The sequence below is a fragment of the Pantherophis guttatus genome, chromosome 2, assembly GCF_059756535.1.
Source record: "Pantherophis guttatus breed Tessera chromosome 2, ASM5975653v1, whole genome shotgun sequence".
Taxonomy (NCBI): domain Eukaryota; kingdom Metazoa; phylum Chordata; class Lepidosauria; order Squamata; family Colubridae; genus Pantherophis; species Pantherophis guttatus.
In genome coordinates, this window is record NC_142064.1 from 164,857,162 (window position 1) to 164,876,022 (window position 18,861).

At 38.9% G+C, this 18,861-nt stretch overlaps 1 protein-coding gene across 7 annotated transcripts in view; it reads left to right on the plus strand.

Annotated features, from left to right (window-relative positions):
- The window catches only part of MGAT5B (alpha-1,6-mannosylglycoprotein 6-beta-N-acetylglucosaminyltransferase B), a 245,443-nt gene that overhangs the window by 88,485 nt on the left and 138,097 nt on the right, over window positions 1–18,861 (plus strand). For 5 of the 7 annotated variants that reach the window (XM_034408545.3, XM_034408547.3, XM_034408542.3 and 2 more), the window contains exon 3: window positions 6,131–6,275. The exons of the other annotated variants lie outside the window; for them this stretch is intronic. In XM_034408545.3, coding sequence (XP_034264436.1) covers window positions 6,131–6,275 — 145 coding nt within the window. The remainder of the gene's footprint in view (window positions 1–6,130; window positions 6,276–18,861) is intronic. 7 annotated transcript variants of the gene reach the window in all.

Genomic DNA, 18,861 nt, shown 5'->3' on the forward strand with positions numbered 1-18,861 from the left:
ACCATATCACAGTATGTAGCCACATCTGTAAAAGTATTGCAAGATGATCTGAGGTGAGGTGATCATAAAAACATCGCTGAAGAAAAGAAATGAAGTCAGGACAGTTTTGTATCCAAACTAGCTTGTATTTTTTTCTTATTTAAGAAAAAAAAAGGAACCTTCTTAATGGTGGTACCTTCTTTATGGAATATCATTCCTCCTGAGATATGGTTGCCCCCCCCCATTGCTCATCCAAAAAGTCTGGGCTCATCAGTGGGTCTGGGGACCGCACATGGAGTTACAGTCCATTAAGTAGCTGATTTGATTGTGTTGTGGCTCTCATGGATGTGGGGGTCTGGTTTTTTTTTTAAATGTGTTTTTATTATATGGTAGATTTTTTTAAATGTTGTAAGTCAGCCAGAGTCACCCATGTGAGTGAGGTGGCTGTATATATTTGTTTAATAATAAAAATCAATCAATAAAAAATAAATGTACAGACACAATTTTAGAAAATGTTATTCTATTGTAAATAGAAATCATTTCATTCTGGTGCGACAAGCAGTGAAGGAGTATTCTAGGCATCTTCCTTTTTCCTCAACTATTGATAAAGTCCCCACATATTATTCTTACGATACTTTATCTAAATCTCACATTTAATCAACCTTGGTTATTTTTGAAAACTTAAGCAGGTCTGACCTATTTAGTTGTCGGATGAGAGACCACTGAGAAATCATGTGCTATGAAATAGATTGGGGAAACTATCTTGGAAGTATGCTTGGACAAACCATTTTTACATTGCTGTCAAGGAACAACATAAATGTGTCCATGAATTCACTAGAAATCAAACTCAACTTATGAGAATTTATCTTATTTGGATCAAACAATCTATCAAACAGGAGACTCCCTATTAATAAAGGACTGTATAACACAAGCTACTCTATATTGTCATTATAATTCAAAGATAAACGTAAGAACAAATGTCTGACATCTCACACATGAAAGATGCCATGGAGAAAAAGCTTGATGTTCACAAGGTTACCGCCTGTGGCAGAACCTCCCTTCACAACTACAAGACAAGTTGCCAAGAAAAAAAAGTAAGAAGTCTCTCTTTTTTAAAAATGAGTTTTTAACGCCAACTGGAAATTCTTCAGTAAAGCAAGGAAAAGGTATCTCATATTATTGGAAGATGATTCACATTGAAGGCAGGCTAGTATTTTGCACTGCTGCTACTGTCATGGATAAAGTTTTGATTGGGTTTTGAACCACCTTCTGATGTCTTTGTTTTTTTAATTCTACATAGCCTGAGATCCAGAAATTAGGTTAGGTTAGGTTTAGGTTTATTAAATTCATATACCACCCTTCTCCTGAAGGACTCAGGGCGGTGAACAGCCAAGATTAAAATACATACAATATAAAAATTAAAATAAATTAAAACAGAATTAAATCAAATTGGCTTCCCAAAATTTAAAACCCTTTGCCCATAAAAAAACCCATTAAAATTTTAAGCGAGCCCAGCTTGCTGGAATAGGAAGGTCTTCAAAGCTCGATGGAAAGTACGGAGGTCCAGGATCAGTCGCATTCCTGGGGGTAGCTCATTCCAGAGGGCAGGTGCTCTCCCCCTGGGGGTCGTCAGTCGACATTGCTTGGCTAACGGCACCCTGAGGAGACCCTCTCTGTGGGAGCGGATTGGCCGGTGGGAGGTTATCGGTGGCAGAAGGTGGTCTCGTAAATACCCGGGCCCTAAGCCATGGAGCACTTTAAAGATGAGAACCAATACCTTGAAGCGTACCCGGAAGACCACCGGGAGCCAGTGCAGCTCACGCAGGAGAGGTGTTACATGGGAGCGCCATGTCGCCCCCATAATAACCCGCGTGGCTGCATTCTGGACCATTAAATGGCTGATATGAATATGGATATGAAATAGTGGGGGGAAATCCAGTTACTTAATTTCTATATGTCAGGTTGTTCTTAAAAGCGTTGGAGCAGAACTAGTTAAGAATTTGGCAGTCCCATCAGCATCAGGGATTCTTAATGATCTCTGCTCTCATTTGGGGGAAAAATAAGCATGTAAACAATAACAAGGTTATTATCCCTGGTGTATTGAGCTCAGCTGTATAGAGAAAGACATTTTAAATTATTCAGAAAGATTTAACTGAATAACTTCATACATTTTGTTCACCTGTACATTTCATTTTTCTATCATAGAGGATTGGGTCAGCTCTTTTCTTTATAACATAAAAGAATCTGCAAAAATATATGCATTCTGTATGCACTTTCTCCTAATAATATTCATTTTTAAATGCATTTCACCTAATGTATGCACTTTTGCAAGCAATTTTCTCCAATATAGTATATCTTTAATGTATTTTTACATAATAGGATACTGTAAGGGTTTTTTTAGGGGTGGAAGTTTTGGACAATTTCAAGAAGTAGATATTGGGGAAATTTGCATGAAAATGCAAAATAGTTTTTAACATCCCTAGCTCAGATGGCCATGCTTCTGACATTTTTTTGTGCCTTAACAGCTTTATTGTAGATACATAGAACTCCAATAGCTATAGTATTATTTTTCTTAGCCAATCTCTGCACAAGAAAATTGGTCTTGTAGTAAGTTAGCATCCACCCTTCTCCTAGGAAAATGAGATATTTTAGGAAATATTAAAAGGGCAGAATATTTCCCCTAAAAGGGAGACAGAAACTCAGCCCCCACCCCTACCTTTGTCAATGGGACATAAGGCTTGGGCCAGTCTATTCTACATAACAAAGATCTACCTCCTTCAGGCAGAGCCATAGTAGGAATTGCCCAAAGCCCTTTCATTACATCATCACCCAGCAAGAGTCAACCAAGCTTGGGACTCAAAAGACAACCTACAAAATTACCCCTGCATGACTCCATGGGAGTCTGACAACCAATCAGAACACAAGCTCAAATTCAAAGCCCAACAGAGGGCATAAAACCCAGGCACTCTTTTTTGCCCAGGACTTCAAAACCATGTGGTCCTGTCCACCATTAAAAACCATTTTTCCAAGCAGTCTCCATGTTTCCAATGTCTTTCTTCCCACTTGGAACTGAATCCAGATGGACATTTCTTCCAACAGTCTTTTTATTCTTTGCCTATTATAATAGAAAATTTTCTAAGAATTAAAACTCCTCACAAAGGTCATGCAATTAATAACCTGAAATTTATAAGATAACCATTGTGGAATCTGAACCTTGATTCCCAAAATACTTAATTCAGTCTTAAAAGAGCTAGTATGGTATGGTGGCTAGTTGGTTGAACTAGGATCAGACTGAACTAAGACTTAGGTTGCATCATGAATGGAAATCTCCTCAGTGCCTATGGCCCTGTTACTTTCCTTCAGCCCAGCCTACTTCATAGGATTGCTGTGTAGGAATCTAATGATGGGAGATACCTTGTAAAATGCCTTGAGCTCTAGGAGAAAAGGATGGATATAAATCTAATCAAATAACAGAAGCAAAAATATAAATAAATATTAGGAATCTTATACTTTGACTGGCAAAATCCAGACAGCACCTAGATGGCAGCAGAAGAGTAGAGATTTTGCCTCCCAGATATGGTATTCTATGGGAGCTGAAAGAATTTTGTCCCTTAATCCAGAAACATTGAGACACTCTGCATTTTACTGTTTGGTGACAGGTCTATGTTTGATGCTAGGGAAAATATGCATTACATTACAGTGTGTCTGTAGGTCCCCAATTGTTTCTCTTGTCCTCTAACCTCCCGCTGCTTTGTAAATGAAAATTTGCTTTAAAGAAGTTCAGAAGAATGAAATGACAGCAATAAATTTGATGAGTAACTTAGCTTTGTAGGGGGCATACATATAAATATTATACAGGACAAATTTGTTCTCTGTCCTTTACTTTCATCTCAAGGTCTTTCTGGCATTATCATGAAAGAAACAATAAAAAACCAATAGGCTTGGTTTCTCAGCCAACATGATAAAGAAATCTATGGATAAATGTACTAAGTAATGAAAGTTAATGCCGTTTGTAATGTTCTCCAAACGTATTTTGCAAGAAATAATTCTCATAGCTGTGGAAATATTTATTGAATAACAAGCCTAAGTTTACAGCACAAATGCTGGAAATGCCAAATTATTGATATAACTTTAGTTGTGTGGCCATGTTAGTTTACTACATCAAAAATAAGAATCTTGTGATATATTAAAGACAATTCTTAGCACATAAATATTTGTGTTCCATCTTCCATTTCATCAAGTATATTGATTGGACTCCTCAGAAGGATACCTAATACTTCCTTCCTTTCCTCAGCTCTACTAACCTTGAGGACTAGAGGGGTTTTTTGTATTTCTCTGCTGGTCCTGCCAAACCAGCTGGGAATCAGTTCAATTCTTAGCACTTTGAATATGGGAACAAGATGGATTTCTTATATGTACTTATCAATCAACTTTTCCTTTTAACATTCCAAGGATTGAGACAGAGGTTTAAATCTCTGGACAATAAGTGAATAGGAATCAGAGTAGCACAAGAACAGGTAGTCCTTAACTTATGACCACAACTGAGCCCAACATTTCTGTTGCTTAAATGAGACATTTGTTAAAGTGAGTTTTGTCCCATTTTATGATCTTTCTTGCCACAGTTGGTAAGTGAATCACTGCAATTGTTAAGTTAGTAACACAGATGTTAAGTAAATCTGGCTTCCCCATTGACTTCGCTTGTCAGAAGGTTGCAAAATGTAATCACATGACCCTGGGACACTGGGACACTGCAATCATCATAAATATGAGTAAATATGAGATGCCAAGCATCTGAATTTTGATCATGTGACCATGGGGATGCTGCACTGGTCATAAGTGTGACAGCTGGTCATAAATCACTTTTTTCATTGTAACTTTGAACAGTCACTAAATGAGCTGCTGTAAATTGAGGACTACCTATAGTGCTGAAAAGCACCTTTTTTTTTTTTAAAAGTAGAGGACTGCAAACTACAAATACAACTTTCTCAGTGGGCTGTTTCTGTGCAAACTGTTGTATTTCATTGTGCCGACCTGCTTCTGCTGTCTCTACTGCTAGTAATTAGCTAACAAAGTGTTAACAGTTTGCCACAACTCTGACACTATCAAGTCCTGCCACTGATGAGGGGTTTTTCAGGCACCTACGTTCCTGACACCTCTAAAGCCTAAAGAATCAGAGGCAGCAAAGCTGCATCATCTTATATGAGCAAATCATTGATGGTTCTTCAGTATTATACCAAGTGTGGTGGTATAGAAAAGCAAGACCAAAAAAATAAAATAAAAAATTAGAACTTAAAAGCCACTTTCTAAAGCTTGTTCGTTTGAGTTTTAAAATTAGAATAGGACATATACCTCATTGGGTTTTTTAAGGCTCTTTCCCAAATCATCTGGAAACTGCTGCGTTGTCCTTTTCTTACTTGGCTTTCTCTGCCTTAAAAGTTATGCATGGATAATATTTGGAAAAACATATAGCCACCTAGCTGAAAATTGGCAGGATTAGTGACCTCTGCTATTTTTACCCAAATTCTGTTGGAAAATGAAGGCGTTGCAAACACCCTGAAACTTCTTATTGGAGTCTAATAGAGAAGGGTTTTTGCAGCTCAACTTTGTTTTTCTATGAATCTCAAACGTATTTTTATATACACTGAGAGCTTATGCACTGGAGACAAATTCTTTGCGTGTCCAATCATACTTGGCCAATGAAGAATTCTTTTCTTTTCTTTTCTTTTCTTTTCTTTTCTTTTCTTTTCTTTTCTTTTCTTTTCTTTTCTTTTCTTTTCTTTTCTGTTTTATTCTAAAATTTGCAAACTCAGCTGGATTCATGCCTTCTTTGCCTTTTGAATCTGCACTTTGATCACAATCAGGCCGACTCACACAGGCCCATCACACAATGTTATATTCAATGTTAGGGGGCCACAAAGGTTATTTTATTGTTTTTGCTGAGAACAAGCTAATCCAAGAACAGAACATACCATGTAGTAATGTGTGTCGGATTAAAATCTGGTCAGCAACTCCTTCCCGCCTTTTTCCCATTCACAAGAATTAATGTTTGCCCTTTCCATCTGTCTGAATGTATCTCTGCTGCTTCTTGAGCACCACTGTAGAATGTTCTTCTGTTCCTTTCTCTTTCTTCTGCTTTCCTGTATGACTGCAGTGATGGGGACTCTGGAGTCCAGAGGAGTGCTGAGGAAAATGAGTGATATGCTGGAGACAATGGTGAAGAGGATGGAAGTGCTAGCCAGGCTGGAGAATAGCACAGATTTCCGGAAAGTGGAAGAAGCCCATTTCCCAATGGACAGGTCAGTACCTATGGACTGAACAGTTGATCTGGCATTCCTTAGTGTCCATCCAACATCTTCTAGATTCAACGACTGAGGTCAATCCATCACTCTACATAGGATTGAACTGCATGAAGGATGAATATTTATGTTTACATGGCTCCAATTTCTTGGCACAATTAGGTGTGTAAATCATTATGTGGAGTACAGAACACAGCTATGTTCTCTTAAGTGACTAATTGATTAACCAATCATGTGAATTGGGTTTACTGATTGTGAGTTCCAGTCCTGCCTTAGTCATGAAATCTTGGACCAATCACACTCTCTCAGCCCAACTCACCTCACAGGGTGGTTGTTGTGGGGAAAATAGGAGGAGAAGGGTATGTTCATCACCTTGAGTTATTTGTAAAAATAATAAAGGGGAAATATAAAAACATGTGAAACAAAAACAAATAAAGCTCTTTGGGGTTAGTTGCTGATGATACCCAACTTTTTATATCCACCCCGAACCAGCCCAGTGATGTCCTCGATGTGATGTCCTGGTGCCTGGAAGTGGTATGGGTCTGGATGGGGAGGAACAGGCTTCGGCTCAACCCTGCCAAGACCGAGTGGCTGTGGGTACCGGCATCTTGATCCGATCAAGAGGTTCCATCTTTGGCTATAGGGGGCGAGTTGTTACCCCCTGTAGACAGGACACACAATTTGGGTGTCCTCCTGGACTCATGGTTGAGCCTAGAAGATCATATAACAACCGTGACCAGAGGGGCGTTTGCCCAGGTTCGCCTGGTGCACCAGTTGCGCCCCTATTTGGACCGGGATGCCCTAAGCACAGTTACTCATGCGCTAGTCACCTCCTGTATTGACTACTGCAATGCTCTCTACTTGGGGCTGCCTTTGAAGACCACTCGGAGGCTTCAGCTGGTGCAGAATGCGGTCGCGCGGGTTGTGATGGGAGGATCCCGATATGCCCATGTTACACCTCTCCTGCACGACTTGCATCGGTTGCCGGTTGCCCTCCGGGTGAGATTCAAGGTGCTGGTGATGACCTATAAAGCCCTACATGGCTTAGGCCCAGGATATCTGTCGGACCATCTGCAACCAGCAACAGCTCCCCATCGTCCGGTGCGTTCTCACAGGGAGGGCCTACTTAGGGTGCTGTCGGCTAGACAATGTTGGCTGGCGACCGCCAGAGGTAGAGCTTTCTCTGTGGGCGCACCCACCCTTTGGAATCAACTCCCCCAGGGACTCTGGTTGGCCCCTGACCTTCACACTTTCCATCATGAACTAAAAACACAACTGTTTAAATTGCCCAGCCTGGACTGATGGGGTTTTGATTTTTAATGTATTTTAATATGCGTTTAATATGTATTTTAACATGTTTCTTACTTGGATTGAGATTGTATATCTTAATTGTTGTGAGCCGCCCTGAGTCCTATGGAGATAGGGCAGCATATAAATCTAATTTAAATAAATAAATAAATAAATAAATAAATAAATAAATAAATAAATAAATAAATAAATAAATAGTGTGATGACCTGATACAATATGATGGTTGGGTTTTAGCTTAGCCACTGTGGTTTGAATAGTAAACCATGTTTATGTTCACCTTATTATGTACATGCAATTTATGAATCTATTTCATTGGGTGGTACAGGTGGCATATCAAAAAGAGAAGCAAATATAAGCTTATGTTCAAAATGCAACCTGGGGTTGCAGGTATCATTTCATCCATGTGTTCCTTTGCTTGGCCTGGCAAGCAAGATTTCAACATGGTTAATTGTAAAATGAAAAGGGGAAAGAGAAAACAGAAGGCTCAAGGGACACAGTTAGGAGAAACAAATTACATACTATTTTCTGGTGTTTGTGTGTGTGTGTGTGTGTGTGTGTGTGTGTGTGTGTGTGTGTGTGTGTAAAACTTCTATAGCTTGAAAGATTCAGCAATTCTAGGGTTCATTACATGTGGTTTCAGTAAAAATTTCATACTTTAACAATTTAGAGGATCTGATCCAGAATTTAGCTCTGTAGTTTCTCTGAAAAAGGAGGGAATTAGAAGAACCTTGAAATGAATAATAACTACTGTGTAAAAATATTTTTAAAGCAATGATGGGAAATGTAATGTAGGCTTTTTAGTAAGGGTAGTGATGGCAATTTGTATGATGGATTGGCTGTTCATTTTTTAAACATAAGAGTTCTAATTTGATTTCAACTTGATGTAGCTCTTGAGAACATGGAAGATTAAGTTCTGATGACTGTGCAATTGTTAACAATGGAATAACATTTTTTAAAGTTGAGCATTGTTATGGAACAAAGTTAATATTCAGAGTAATTAATACTACAAAAAGTTTAGCCAAAGAAATCTCCCTCTTTTCTTATTTTCTCATTTTTACCCTCAAAGTATTATGTATATCCAGACAATATATTTTACTTGCTTACTTAGGCTGAGCATAGTGGCTGCAATTCTGCAAGTTAGTGGAGCTTAAACATCACAGAAATGAATGAGATTTTATTTGTAATGATCTTCTCCTGTTTGATTTTGGTGGAATTTAAATGCATCTCTTTTCTCATTGTGTGAAATTTAGACTTTCAGAGATATGAGAGTTTCTGTAGAACTGTAATTGTCTATGGGATGGATGAATCTATCTCTGTATTTATATGTAGTCTGTTCACACATTCTAACCTTCCTGTTTTTGCAGGATTTTACAACACAGTATAAAATTCAGATTAACTCTTAGCTAGTGGTACTTTATTATTTGTATCCTCCTCATGGTCTATCTTATGAGATAACATTGTGGAGTAATACAATTCTGCCTTGAGGCATTTTGCATTCTTTAAAAGATTTAAAACTACTGCTAAAATGAGAATCTGTTATCCTTTTCAAGAAATAATATATGATTATAAAACACAGTGCAAGCATAGGTCTGGTTACTCAGAAATAAGTCTGAGTTAAACTGGAGCTCAGTTCCTATAACTGTATATATGAGTGTAGCTGGCAGGCTTCATAATATAGAGTAGTAATGTTCCAAATTGATATATTAATCATCATTGATCCACACCTATAAATTTATCTCAGATGTTAAGCAGTTATCAATAGTATCAGAGGTGAAAACTGACCTGTTTGATATGGAATATTCAACAGATATTGGAAATCGAGGATTTATGTGATCAGTGGACTTCTACTGTATCACAAACTCAAAGGACTGAAAGTAAAATTGGTGCATGCTGTGGTGATAAGCTGTTTATTATTAGACATTAGACAGATTCCATTCGTAATGTCCTTTTTCACATTTAGTTCTTTTTCATATTTAGCTCATTGTTTTTTCTCTCCAGGAATTGCCTTTCTGAGAGAGCCCTTCACCGCTTTTCGCAGACAGTCTACTAAGCTCTCACAAAAGAAAGGGGGAGGAGACAATAAAAAGCAGGAGAAGCCTTAGTTTTAGGCTTCATTCCAGCTCTGTAGTCCAAGCCCGCTTTGAAGAACAATTTCCTTCTTAATGCAGCTACGGGTTGCTTTGAAGTTAAGCTTTGATTAAGCTAATAGCAAATAAGTGAGTGGCAATGTTGATTGCTGGGTTGCTTTAGCAATCTTTCCTCCCCCTCTTCTCCCCCCCACCCTCTACATTTTCTTCTAGAAACAGAACTGAAACTTCTTCCATAATTCCTTCTGATCTCAGAAAGGAAACAGATGAGCAATGAAACATAAATAATCAATATGAAAAATCAACACCAGCTTTGGATAATCTTTTAGGGAGCTTAATAGATTGCTTTGTATTAAGCAGAGGTGGGCTTCACATAATTTAACAACCGGTTCGCCTACTGCAGAACCAAAAATGTGAATGCATGTGTATATGCGCCATTTGCGTGCGCACGCACCTTCCACACTTGCACACAGCTTCAAACACACAGCAGTTTCATTCTCGCAGCCTCCAGCACACCTTCTCAGGTAGCTGTGGTGAGTAGAGCGGGCGAGGAGTGGAAATCAGCTGGGCTGCGTGGATGGGGTGAGCGAGCCAGAGAGTGACATATATAAGACAGGATAGCATCGGGGTGGATGAGTGGACCCAGCTGGTGGTGGGAACTACCGGTATGGGCGAACCGGTCCGAACCGGCAGTAGCCCACCTCTGGTATTAAGGCACACACATCATTGAGTTTTGCAGAAAACTAATGTATCTCTCCCTCCCCCCGCTTAAAAAAAAAAGATAAGCCGTCACTATATCATTCCCCCAGCACCAAAATAAACAGTGACTTAAATTTGTTTTTAAGGTGCTGTAAGTAATGTTCCTTTAACTGATTTGACTCTGCTTCAGAGTTATTACAAGGACAGACTATTTGACCTTGATCTGAAATTAGACTTTGACAGACTTTTGCTGAGTTGCAGGGGTGCTATAGAATGTTTGTCATTATACACAGTTCTCCAACATCAGCTTTACTGATGTCAGTAAATCATGGGATCAAGCAAGGGTTGGTGGTGAGAAGGTAGTAAAGTTTTGTTGCCTTTTGATTCCTGACAACTGCCTAGACTAGTCCCTGCTGCTTCCTTGGCAAGTTTTTTTTGGAAGTGGTTTGCCATTGCCTCCTTCCTTAGGGATGAGAGTGACTGGCCCAAGGTCATCTAGCTAGCTTTGGACTTCAGGTGGGACTAAAACTCACTGTCTCCTGATTTCTAGCCAAGTGCCTTAATCACTTCACCAAGCTGGCTCACCAAGCAAGGTAATGCTGTCAGTATTACTGTTAAAATCACATTTACGAAAGTTTGCTTGTTTGTAAGAATTTATATTTCTGATCAGCTGATGTTTATACAATGGTTTTCAAAGGCAATTAAAAAACAGTTAAAATACCTGACTATATTAACACAGCAAAAATCAAAATGGAACTTCAAGCTGGCCCAGAAAAGCAAAATAGGTTTTCAAAAAACAAAAGAGGAAAGAGATGAACCTAAATTGATCTTTGGACAGCATCAATGGTAAATCATGCGTGGTCCTCTTGGATGCTCCCTGGATCAAGATTCTTTGGAATCGCCTCAAATGCTCTTGACATTTGTTTAATCAATGTCAGCTTCTTCTCAGAGGGCATTTCAGCTAGTGGCAATACTTGGCTGGACTTAGAAGATAAGCAGAGTCAAGCCTGATTAATACTTGGACTGAAAACTTGCAAGGTGAATGGAAAGTTGAAAAAAAATCTGAAAACGGGTAATGTGTAATTGCTTCCATACTTTTGCCAGGAAAATGTGAGAGTACATTAGGAATTAAATTTAAATTGTGCTGTCCTGTATCTTTGATTTTTATTTATTTATTTTTTTGCAGGATTGCAGCACCCTTAAAAAAAATTAGGACAGTTTGGTTGTCTTTTACAAAAAGCTTTTGTGAATGGGATATTTATCTGTAAACTTGGAAATCTTCCCTTTCTATTTTTAATAGAATTGCTCCTTGCTCCTGTCTGCAAGAAACCTAATACAATATACTCAATACCCAACCTGTATTGGATATTCCATACACTTTTGTGCTTGGTTAGGGCTTATTCATGGTGCCAGGTTGCCTCATCCCAAGTATCCAGGGTCAACCATCTTATTTATTTATTTCAATCTTATGGCCACTCAACTCATTAATGCAACTCTGGGCAGCTGACAAAGATAGTAGCCAGGACTCTAATATGTTCCAGATGTAAATACCACAAGCTTGGTTGTGTCCATAATTAAAACTGTCTTCTTCAATTAACATTTTCTCAATAGATTAGTTTAGATTTCCCTCCATCCACAGGACAGAACTTTGTGGATACTGGTTTCCAATATATCTGGTTAATGGCAAAAACTCTTCCTTTGGCATAATTTCTTCTTATAATGAAAAGCCAGACTTTTAGGACCAGCTTCAGAATTAAGTTCCACATGGGCTAATCTTAACTGTCAAATAATTGAGCCCTGCTACTTTCCTACTACGGAAAAAAAATGCTTGAAAACCTATGTTAAGACTTTCTTGGTTTAAACAGCTCCTGTGTTACTTAAGAACTTAAAAAAAAAGCCAACGTGCCTGGATGAAGAAAAGTGTGTGGAACTAGAAAAGTTTATTATAAAATGAAATCTGTTACCATGGACAGAGTGTAGCTTCAAAAACAATAAGGATGGTTCTTTGCCTTTTGAGAATCACAGGGTTCAGGTGTTTGATGTTCATAATGACTTCCAATTTAGAGAAAGAATTCAAATTTAAGCTGCAAAATCCTATGTAAAAAACAGGGCTTAGTGTCAAACTTCTTTATACAACTAATTTGAAATCTGGGAGAGATGTGATAGATTTTTTTCCTCCTGATTTTCAGGTTGCCACTGGCTAATTCACTGGATCTATTTTGACAAACTAACTTGTGGTTTGTTAGTTGCTACTATTTCTGACTTGGACTCGTTGTTTCCTATCTCGTACCTTCCTGGAATTAATAGTTATCAAGGATTTATTCCAGTGGTAAAATCTGAACTGGTTTGCTACTGGTTTGCTGGCCACGCATGCATGCTGTGTGCCATGCATGCCCTGTGCACATGCATGCGCAGTGGGTGCTGCATGTGCATGCATGCGCAGTGGGTGCTAAATGCACGCTGCGTGCACATGCACAATACACACCAAAAGGAGGCTTGGTTAAGTAGAACAGCGTTGGGGGGATCAGCTGTGCCGATTTCCTGCTTTCTAGCAAAGCTAAACCGCGCAGCACATCTGATCGTCGGAAATACCAGTTCAGAGGAACTGGTAGCTTATTTTTTTACTATCGATTTGCCCGAACCATTAGTTTTTATCACTACTGGTTTGCCCGAACTGGAGCGAACCAGTAGCATTTCACCCCTGATTTATTCCTAATTTTAGATTAGATAGATAAATTATTGGCTGGCTTGTGTCTGTCTTTGGCTGAATTGAAATCAGTTCTTCTGTTCGTAGACAGAGAGAATCCAAACCAAACCCTCACTCTCAGTAAGAGTTTGAAGAGTATAGGACATAGTGGATATATTTCTCCAGGTCTTATGAAATGACTGAGTTTTCCTGCCTTGCCTTTGCTGTGAAATGTTTACTTTTAGGGATCAGGAAATCTGAGACTGGCGAGAAAATTACAACTCTTTGGATAGTGATAGGGTTTTTTAAAAATGTGTCTAATTAATTAATATTGCTGGTCCTTGGTTTCTTCTTCTGGACTTTTGGAGCACAATAGTCTACAAACACAATCTTTATCCAAAGTGGGTTTTCTGCAGAAGCTGTAGAGCTCCTTAAATGCAGTTCCCAGATCAATGTTGCTTCCCATTTTCAGTATGTCACTGTGAAGAAGGGTGAGACTGGAGCCTTGGGGGGTTCCTGAGCCATCCATTACTTTGCACAGATGCACTCACATCCTGGGTAGAAATATGGCAACAGTCCTAAGGTAGCAGCATAGAACAATGCGGGGTTTCTGAGTTCAGGCAGTGTTGATGAATGACTATTGCTGCAATTACAATAAGGACAATAAGGAGGGCACTGGAGAAACAGGGCTTCATCCATTCTCTGTTGAAATCCTGGAGGATTGTCAAGTGTAGATGGCTCCGGGCCCAGTAGCTTTCAAAACTGTTTGTCTTCTGGCATAGCAAAGCCAGTTTAGCATATTACATAGCAGCAGCATGTCTGAGCTCCTCTCTGATTGGATTCACACATCATGCTAAGGCCAAATTTTGTTAATTGTGGTTTATTGTATAAATCAGTTTGCTCGGTTCACACTTCACACTAATCCATAATTGGTATTTTACCAACTTGCTAGCTAAATGCAGTATAGCCAGCCACTCTGTGATGTATGGCACAAGTCCAGCTATCACATACATTACACAAGGAACTAGAGAGAAACCTGGATGTTGGAGAAAGAAGTCTATCTCATTCATATATTTGCTTGATTAAAAAAAAAAGAGCAATATTTGAAGCAGTCTTGACATCTGAAATGTGAAATTCAACTAAGAGTTTGGAAGGTGGCTCGTCCATACTATATATATTTTGTTAGTGTAATTAGTAAAGGTAAAGGTTTTCCCTATCCAGTTGTGTCCAACTCTAGTGCTCATCTCTGTTTCTTAGCCAAAGGAGCCAGTGTTGTCCAAGGATACCTCTGTGGTCTTGTGGCCAGCATAACTGTATGCAGAGGCACATAGAACACTATTACCATTCTCCTGAAGTGGTAACTATTTATCTACTCACATTTGCATGCTTTCAAACTGCTAGGTGAGCAGGAGCTGGGGCAGGAACCAGAGCTCACCCATTGCACAGGGCTCAGGTCTCAAACTTGGGCTGTCAGTTTTCCACCTTGACAAGCTCAGTGGTCTTACCTGCTGAGCCATTGCACTCCCCTAGTATAATTAGTATGATGATATAATTGTCAATGCCATACCTTGTAACCAGGCTTTTAGATTTCTTCCAGCATTTTAGATTTCTTCCAGCATTTTCACTGGGTCAAGCCAAATGTGAAGTTTATTCATACAATTAGCAATGTTGGTTGGGGTTTTTTTTTCTAATTAACAAAAAGAAACCAACTTTAAAAATTGTGGGACAGGATGATTAATAACCAAGAGGAGGAGAATTGATGTTTTTGCTGCTGTCATTTTTCATGTTAGAGGGGAGTTCTGATTTTTGCTATTTTCTTTTGGTGTTCTGCAGGACTTGGAAATCAGTGGGAATAGATGCTTATCAATATTTCTTTTAGTTTACAAAATAATATGATATACTATAGTTGTCCTTGTCCTTTGAGGCCATCCTTATTGTAAGAAGGGCCCATTCTAGTCTCAAATTTATAGCCATTTCAAAACATAACTCAGGCATTTAAAGGAATGATATTGTGATGTTGGAACCCTGCTGACAAGTACAAGTAGATAGTTTATCCAGTTCTTTTTCACTTTAAATGTTTAGCGTTTGTCCATAAGCTCCCTGAAAAGTATTTAGAGGCAGAGAGGTTTAAAACAAACTATAAATAAATATTTAAATGAGTGGTTTCTACATACAACTCCAATTGACTTCCAAACCTTACCTCTTTAGTTAGTTGCATTTGGTTTAGTCTTTGGAATTTCCAAAAGCACAGATGTTTTCTGGAGAAATATGAACACATTTGCTCCTCTAAGGGCAAATTTGGAATGTTTCTGTAGCTTCAAGAGTCATGTGCCTAATCAGATATGCTACGTGTCTGAACTGATACAAACTCCATTGTGACATAACTAGATTCTAAAACGCATTTTATGAAGGCAGAAGAGGCTAGAAGTGGTAAGCGCAGCCTTTGTGTTAGGGATGGAGTGCTCTCCTACAGCTGTGTCCTCAGAATTGTTTGCAATTTTGTTGGCATAAAAATGTGTAATTATTCGATTATATAGTAACGGATAGTCTCCAAAAAGTGGCCAATTAATCTTCATATTTAATTATTTCCAGGGATCAGTTAATTTCACAAATGTAAAACATTCGTTTCAGTACTGTAGTTAGTGACTTCACTCCTAGTTACATATAATGAGTCACAGCATAACATTTAAAGGAAGACATGTTTTGTTAGTCTTCTGCCAGCTTTGCTCTTTTCACTTCTGAATTGTTGCCATATATAGACCATCTTTATATAAACTATTGAGAAGCGGTGTGCCTTTTCCATGCTTGTCCTCTTGATCTATTCATGCCCTTAAACATCTAATGGAACATTAATTCACTGCCTATCTTATCCCATTCATAATAGACAATTGTCTGAGAAAGTTTATAAAACCCAAACCCCACTGCCTTTGATTATATCGAGGTCTTAATAATGGAAAAAAGCAGCAGCGAACCCTCTTTTATTAAACAGTACTTGAGATTTTGAGCTATATGAATGGCCATCACCTTTTGAACTCAATATCTACAGCAATAAGATAATATGTAAAAGTACATAAGGATCTCAGCATCTTCCTTGAACCAGAAAACGTATCCCACTGAAGAAAATGATTAGGTAGTAACACTTGACATTGTTCATATGTAATAATTGGCTAGTGCATGAAAAATAATCACAGTTCATTTTCTGATAAAAATAATGGTGGGCAGTATTTCACTAATTCTACTAAGGCAGGAAGTTTTCTTCAGAAAATTGCTCTAACAAAACTTTACTGCGGATCGTGGTACCAGAGGATTTTAAACAATTGGAAATAAACCTCAAATTATGTTTCTTTAACTACCAAAAATAAAAGAAAAAGATAATAACATCATATTTTATAAGCAAACAATAATGCATTCAAAAACAAACAGAAAAATCAGGATAACAGCATTGGGCCCAGTGGTGAAATCTAAAGTTTGTTACTACTGGTTCTGTGGGCATGGCTTGGTGGGGGAGGGGTAATGTGACTGGGTGGGGGTGGCCAATTTTTTTTTAACTTTTAAAACCATTTTTTCTATAACCTCTTCGGCAAAGAGGTTGTAAAAAAATGCTTTCAAAAGGCTCTGACGATCCCAGCTGAGTTGCCTGATCGGCAGAGGCTTTTTTAAGAAGCCTCTGCCCATCAGGCAACTCAGCTGGGATTGTCAGAAGCATTTAAAAGGAAAAAAGGGATTTTTCCTTTTAAAAGCCTTTGACAATCCCAGCTGAGCCGTGTGATCATCAGAGGCTTTTTTTTTTTTTTTTACTTTTAAAAGCATTTTTTGGCTGAAGAGGTTGTAGAAAAAATGCTTTTAAAAGTAAAAAAAAAAAGCTTCTGATGATTGTGCGGCTCAGCTGGGCATGGGGTCGGGGGAGCAGGGATTTTTGCTACCAGTTCTCCGAACCATCCGCCGCCATCACTACCGGATTGGGTGATCCGGTCTGAACCGGGAACATTTCACCCCTGATTGGGCCTGAAGGAAGAAAAATGCTAACTTGCTTCTTAGTCAATACCTTTAATAGCTCCTGCCTAAAATGCAAGCTTTCAAGAACTCTTTTAACTTCCTTCATCAAAGTATACAAAGTAATAAATATATTTTAAAAAGGTAAAGGTAAAGATTTCCCCTGTCCAATCATGTCCAACTCTAGAGGGCAGTGCTCATCTCCTTTTTCTAGCCAAGGGAACCAGCATTGTCCAAAGACACTTCTGCGGTCATGTGGCCAGCATGACTATACGCCAAGGTGCGCTGAATGCTGTTACCTCCCTACCAAAGTGGTACCTATTTCTCTACTCGCATTTGCATGCTTTTGAACTGCCAGATGGGCAGGAGATGGGGCGAGAATGGGAGCTCACCCCATCATGTGGCACTCAGGTTTTGAACCCAGGCTGTCAGCTTTCCAGCTAACAATCTCAGTGTCTTTAACAAATGAGCCATTGCGCTCCCACAATATTTTTTTAAAAAGATATACAAACATCCCAGACCTTTTCCCAGACCAGCAGAATGCCTTGCTTGTGGCCATTTCCCCCAGTGCTGCATTTTTTTCACTCTGTAAACCAATGCCTATGCCTAGGTTCAAAGGGAACCCTGAGGTTCAAAGATGCACTCTTACAAGTTTTGGAAGGGTGTTCTATTTTCCAGTGAATGAAATTTTTGCACCTCACTTCATAGTTAACTTGAGCAGACAGAGTGGCTTTCATGAATGCAGGAGAATATACATGTCCCAGGATAATGTTGCGGGATCCAATCTGGGTTGGTCACCGGGACCACAGGTTTAATCTTCCAAGCTTTCGGATTTGTGTTGGAGTCCATCATCAGGGAACTTCTCTAGCAGAGTGTGTGCTTTGGGCTATTCTGTGTGTGGTATTTATATGATGCCTGTTGTGTGTGACTTTTAGTTGTTGATTGGGTCCAATCAACAACTTTTGTTGGCTGGCTATTAAATTTGATGGCTGGCTATTAAGTCATGGGCTGTTGTTTCCTTGTGCTGCCAAGCTGTCACCTCCTAAGTATTTGATAAACTGGTGGTAAATCAGCACTCCTGTTGATTGACGAGGAGCCCATTTCCCAGGTTTCAATCACTTCTCTGGCTGTTTTTGTGCCTGCTCATCCAACAATCTTAGTAGCTTCAAAATTGAATGTATGTCCTTGTTCAGGGTAGCTTTACTCAACTTTCAAGATTCTGGTTTCGTACCTGTACAATTTTGACTTGTTTCTTCATTCTGGGCCCATTTTCCCCAGTCTGGCAACATGACACTATGGTCACAGCCATTCAGGAAAAGTGCTTAATTGCAGCCATACCATCATAATTGTAACTGTTCTGAATTTCTCTACCAGGATTTGCTAGTATAATTATGATGATGATATAATTATTGCAAAATGGGCTGATTTTTTGAATTTTTTTGGTACTTTATTTTTTTCCTTCCCACCCATATATAGCTGCCTCTCAGAAGCATTTGGTTTTTTGGTTTGTTTTTTTTTTACCCCTCCCTCCCTTTGGCTAATCTTTTGTTAACCAAGGCTACATGATGAAAAAGTGGTGATGGGGAACGGCAGCAAGTTATTTGATTTTTGTGGTGAGAGGATGGATTTTTGTTAATTCACAATTCATGTTGTTGTGGGTAGAGCAACTCAACTTGTGATTCCACATTTTAAACTCATTCTGAGGATGGAGACTGCAGGCTGAATGAATTAGTACAAGCAGCTATGGCACATTACTCATTAGAATATGGTTTGCAATCCCCTTTCATGTTTCTGACAACAGGAACTCTGATT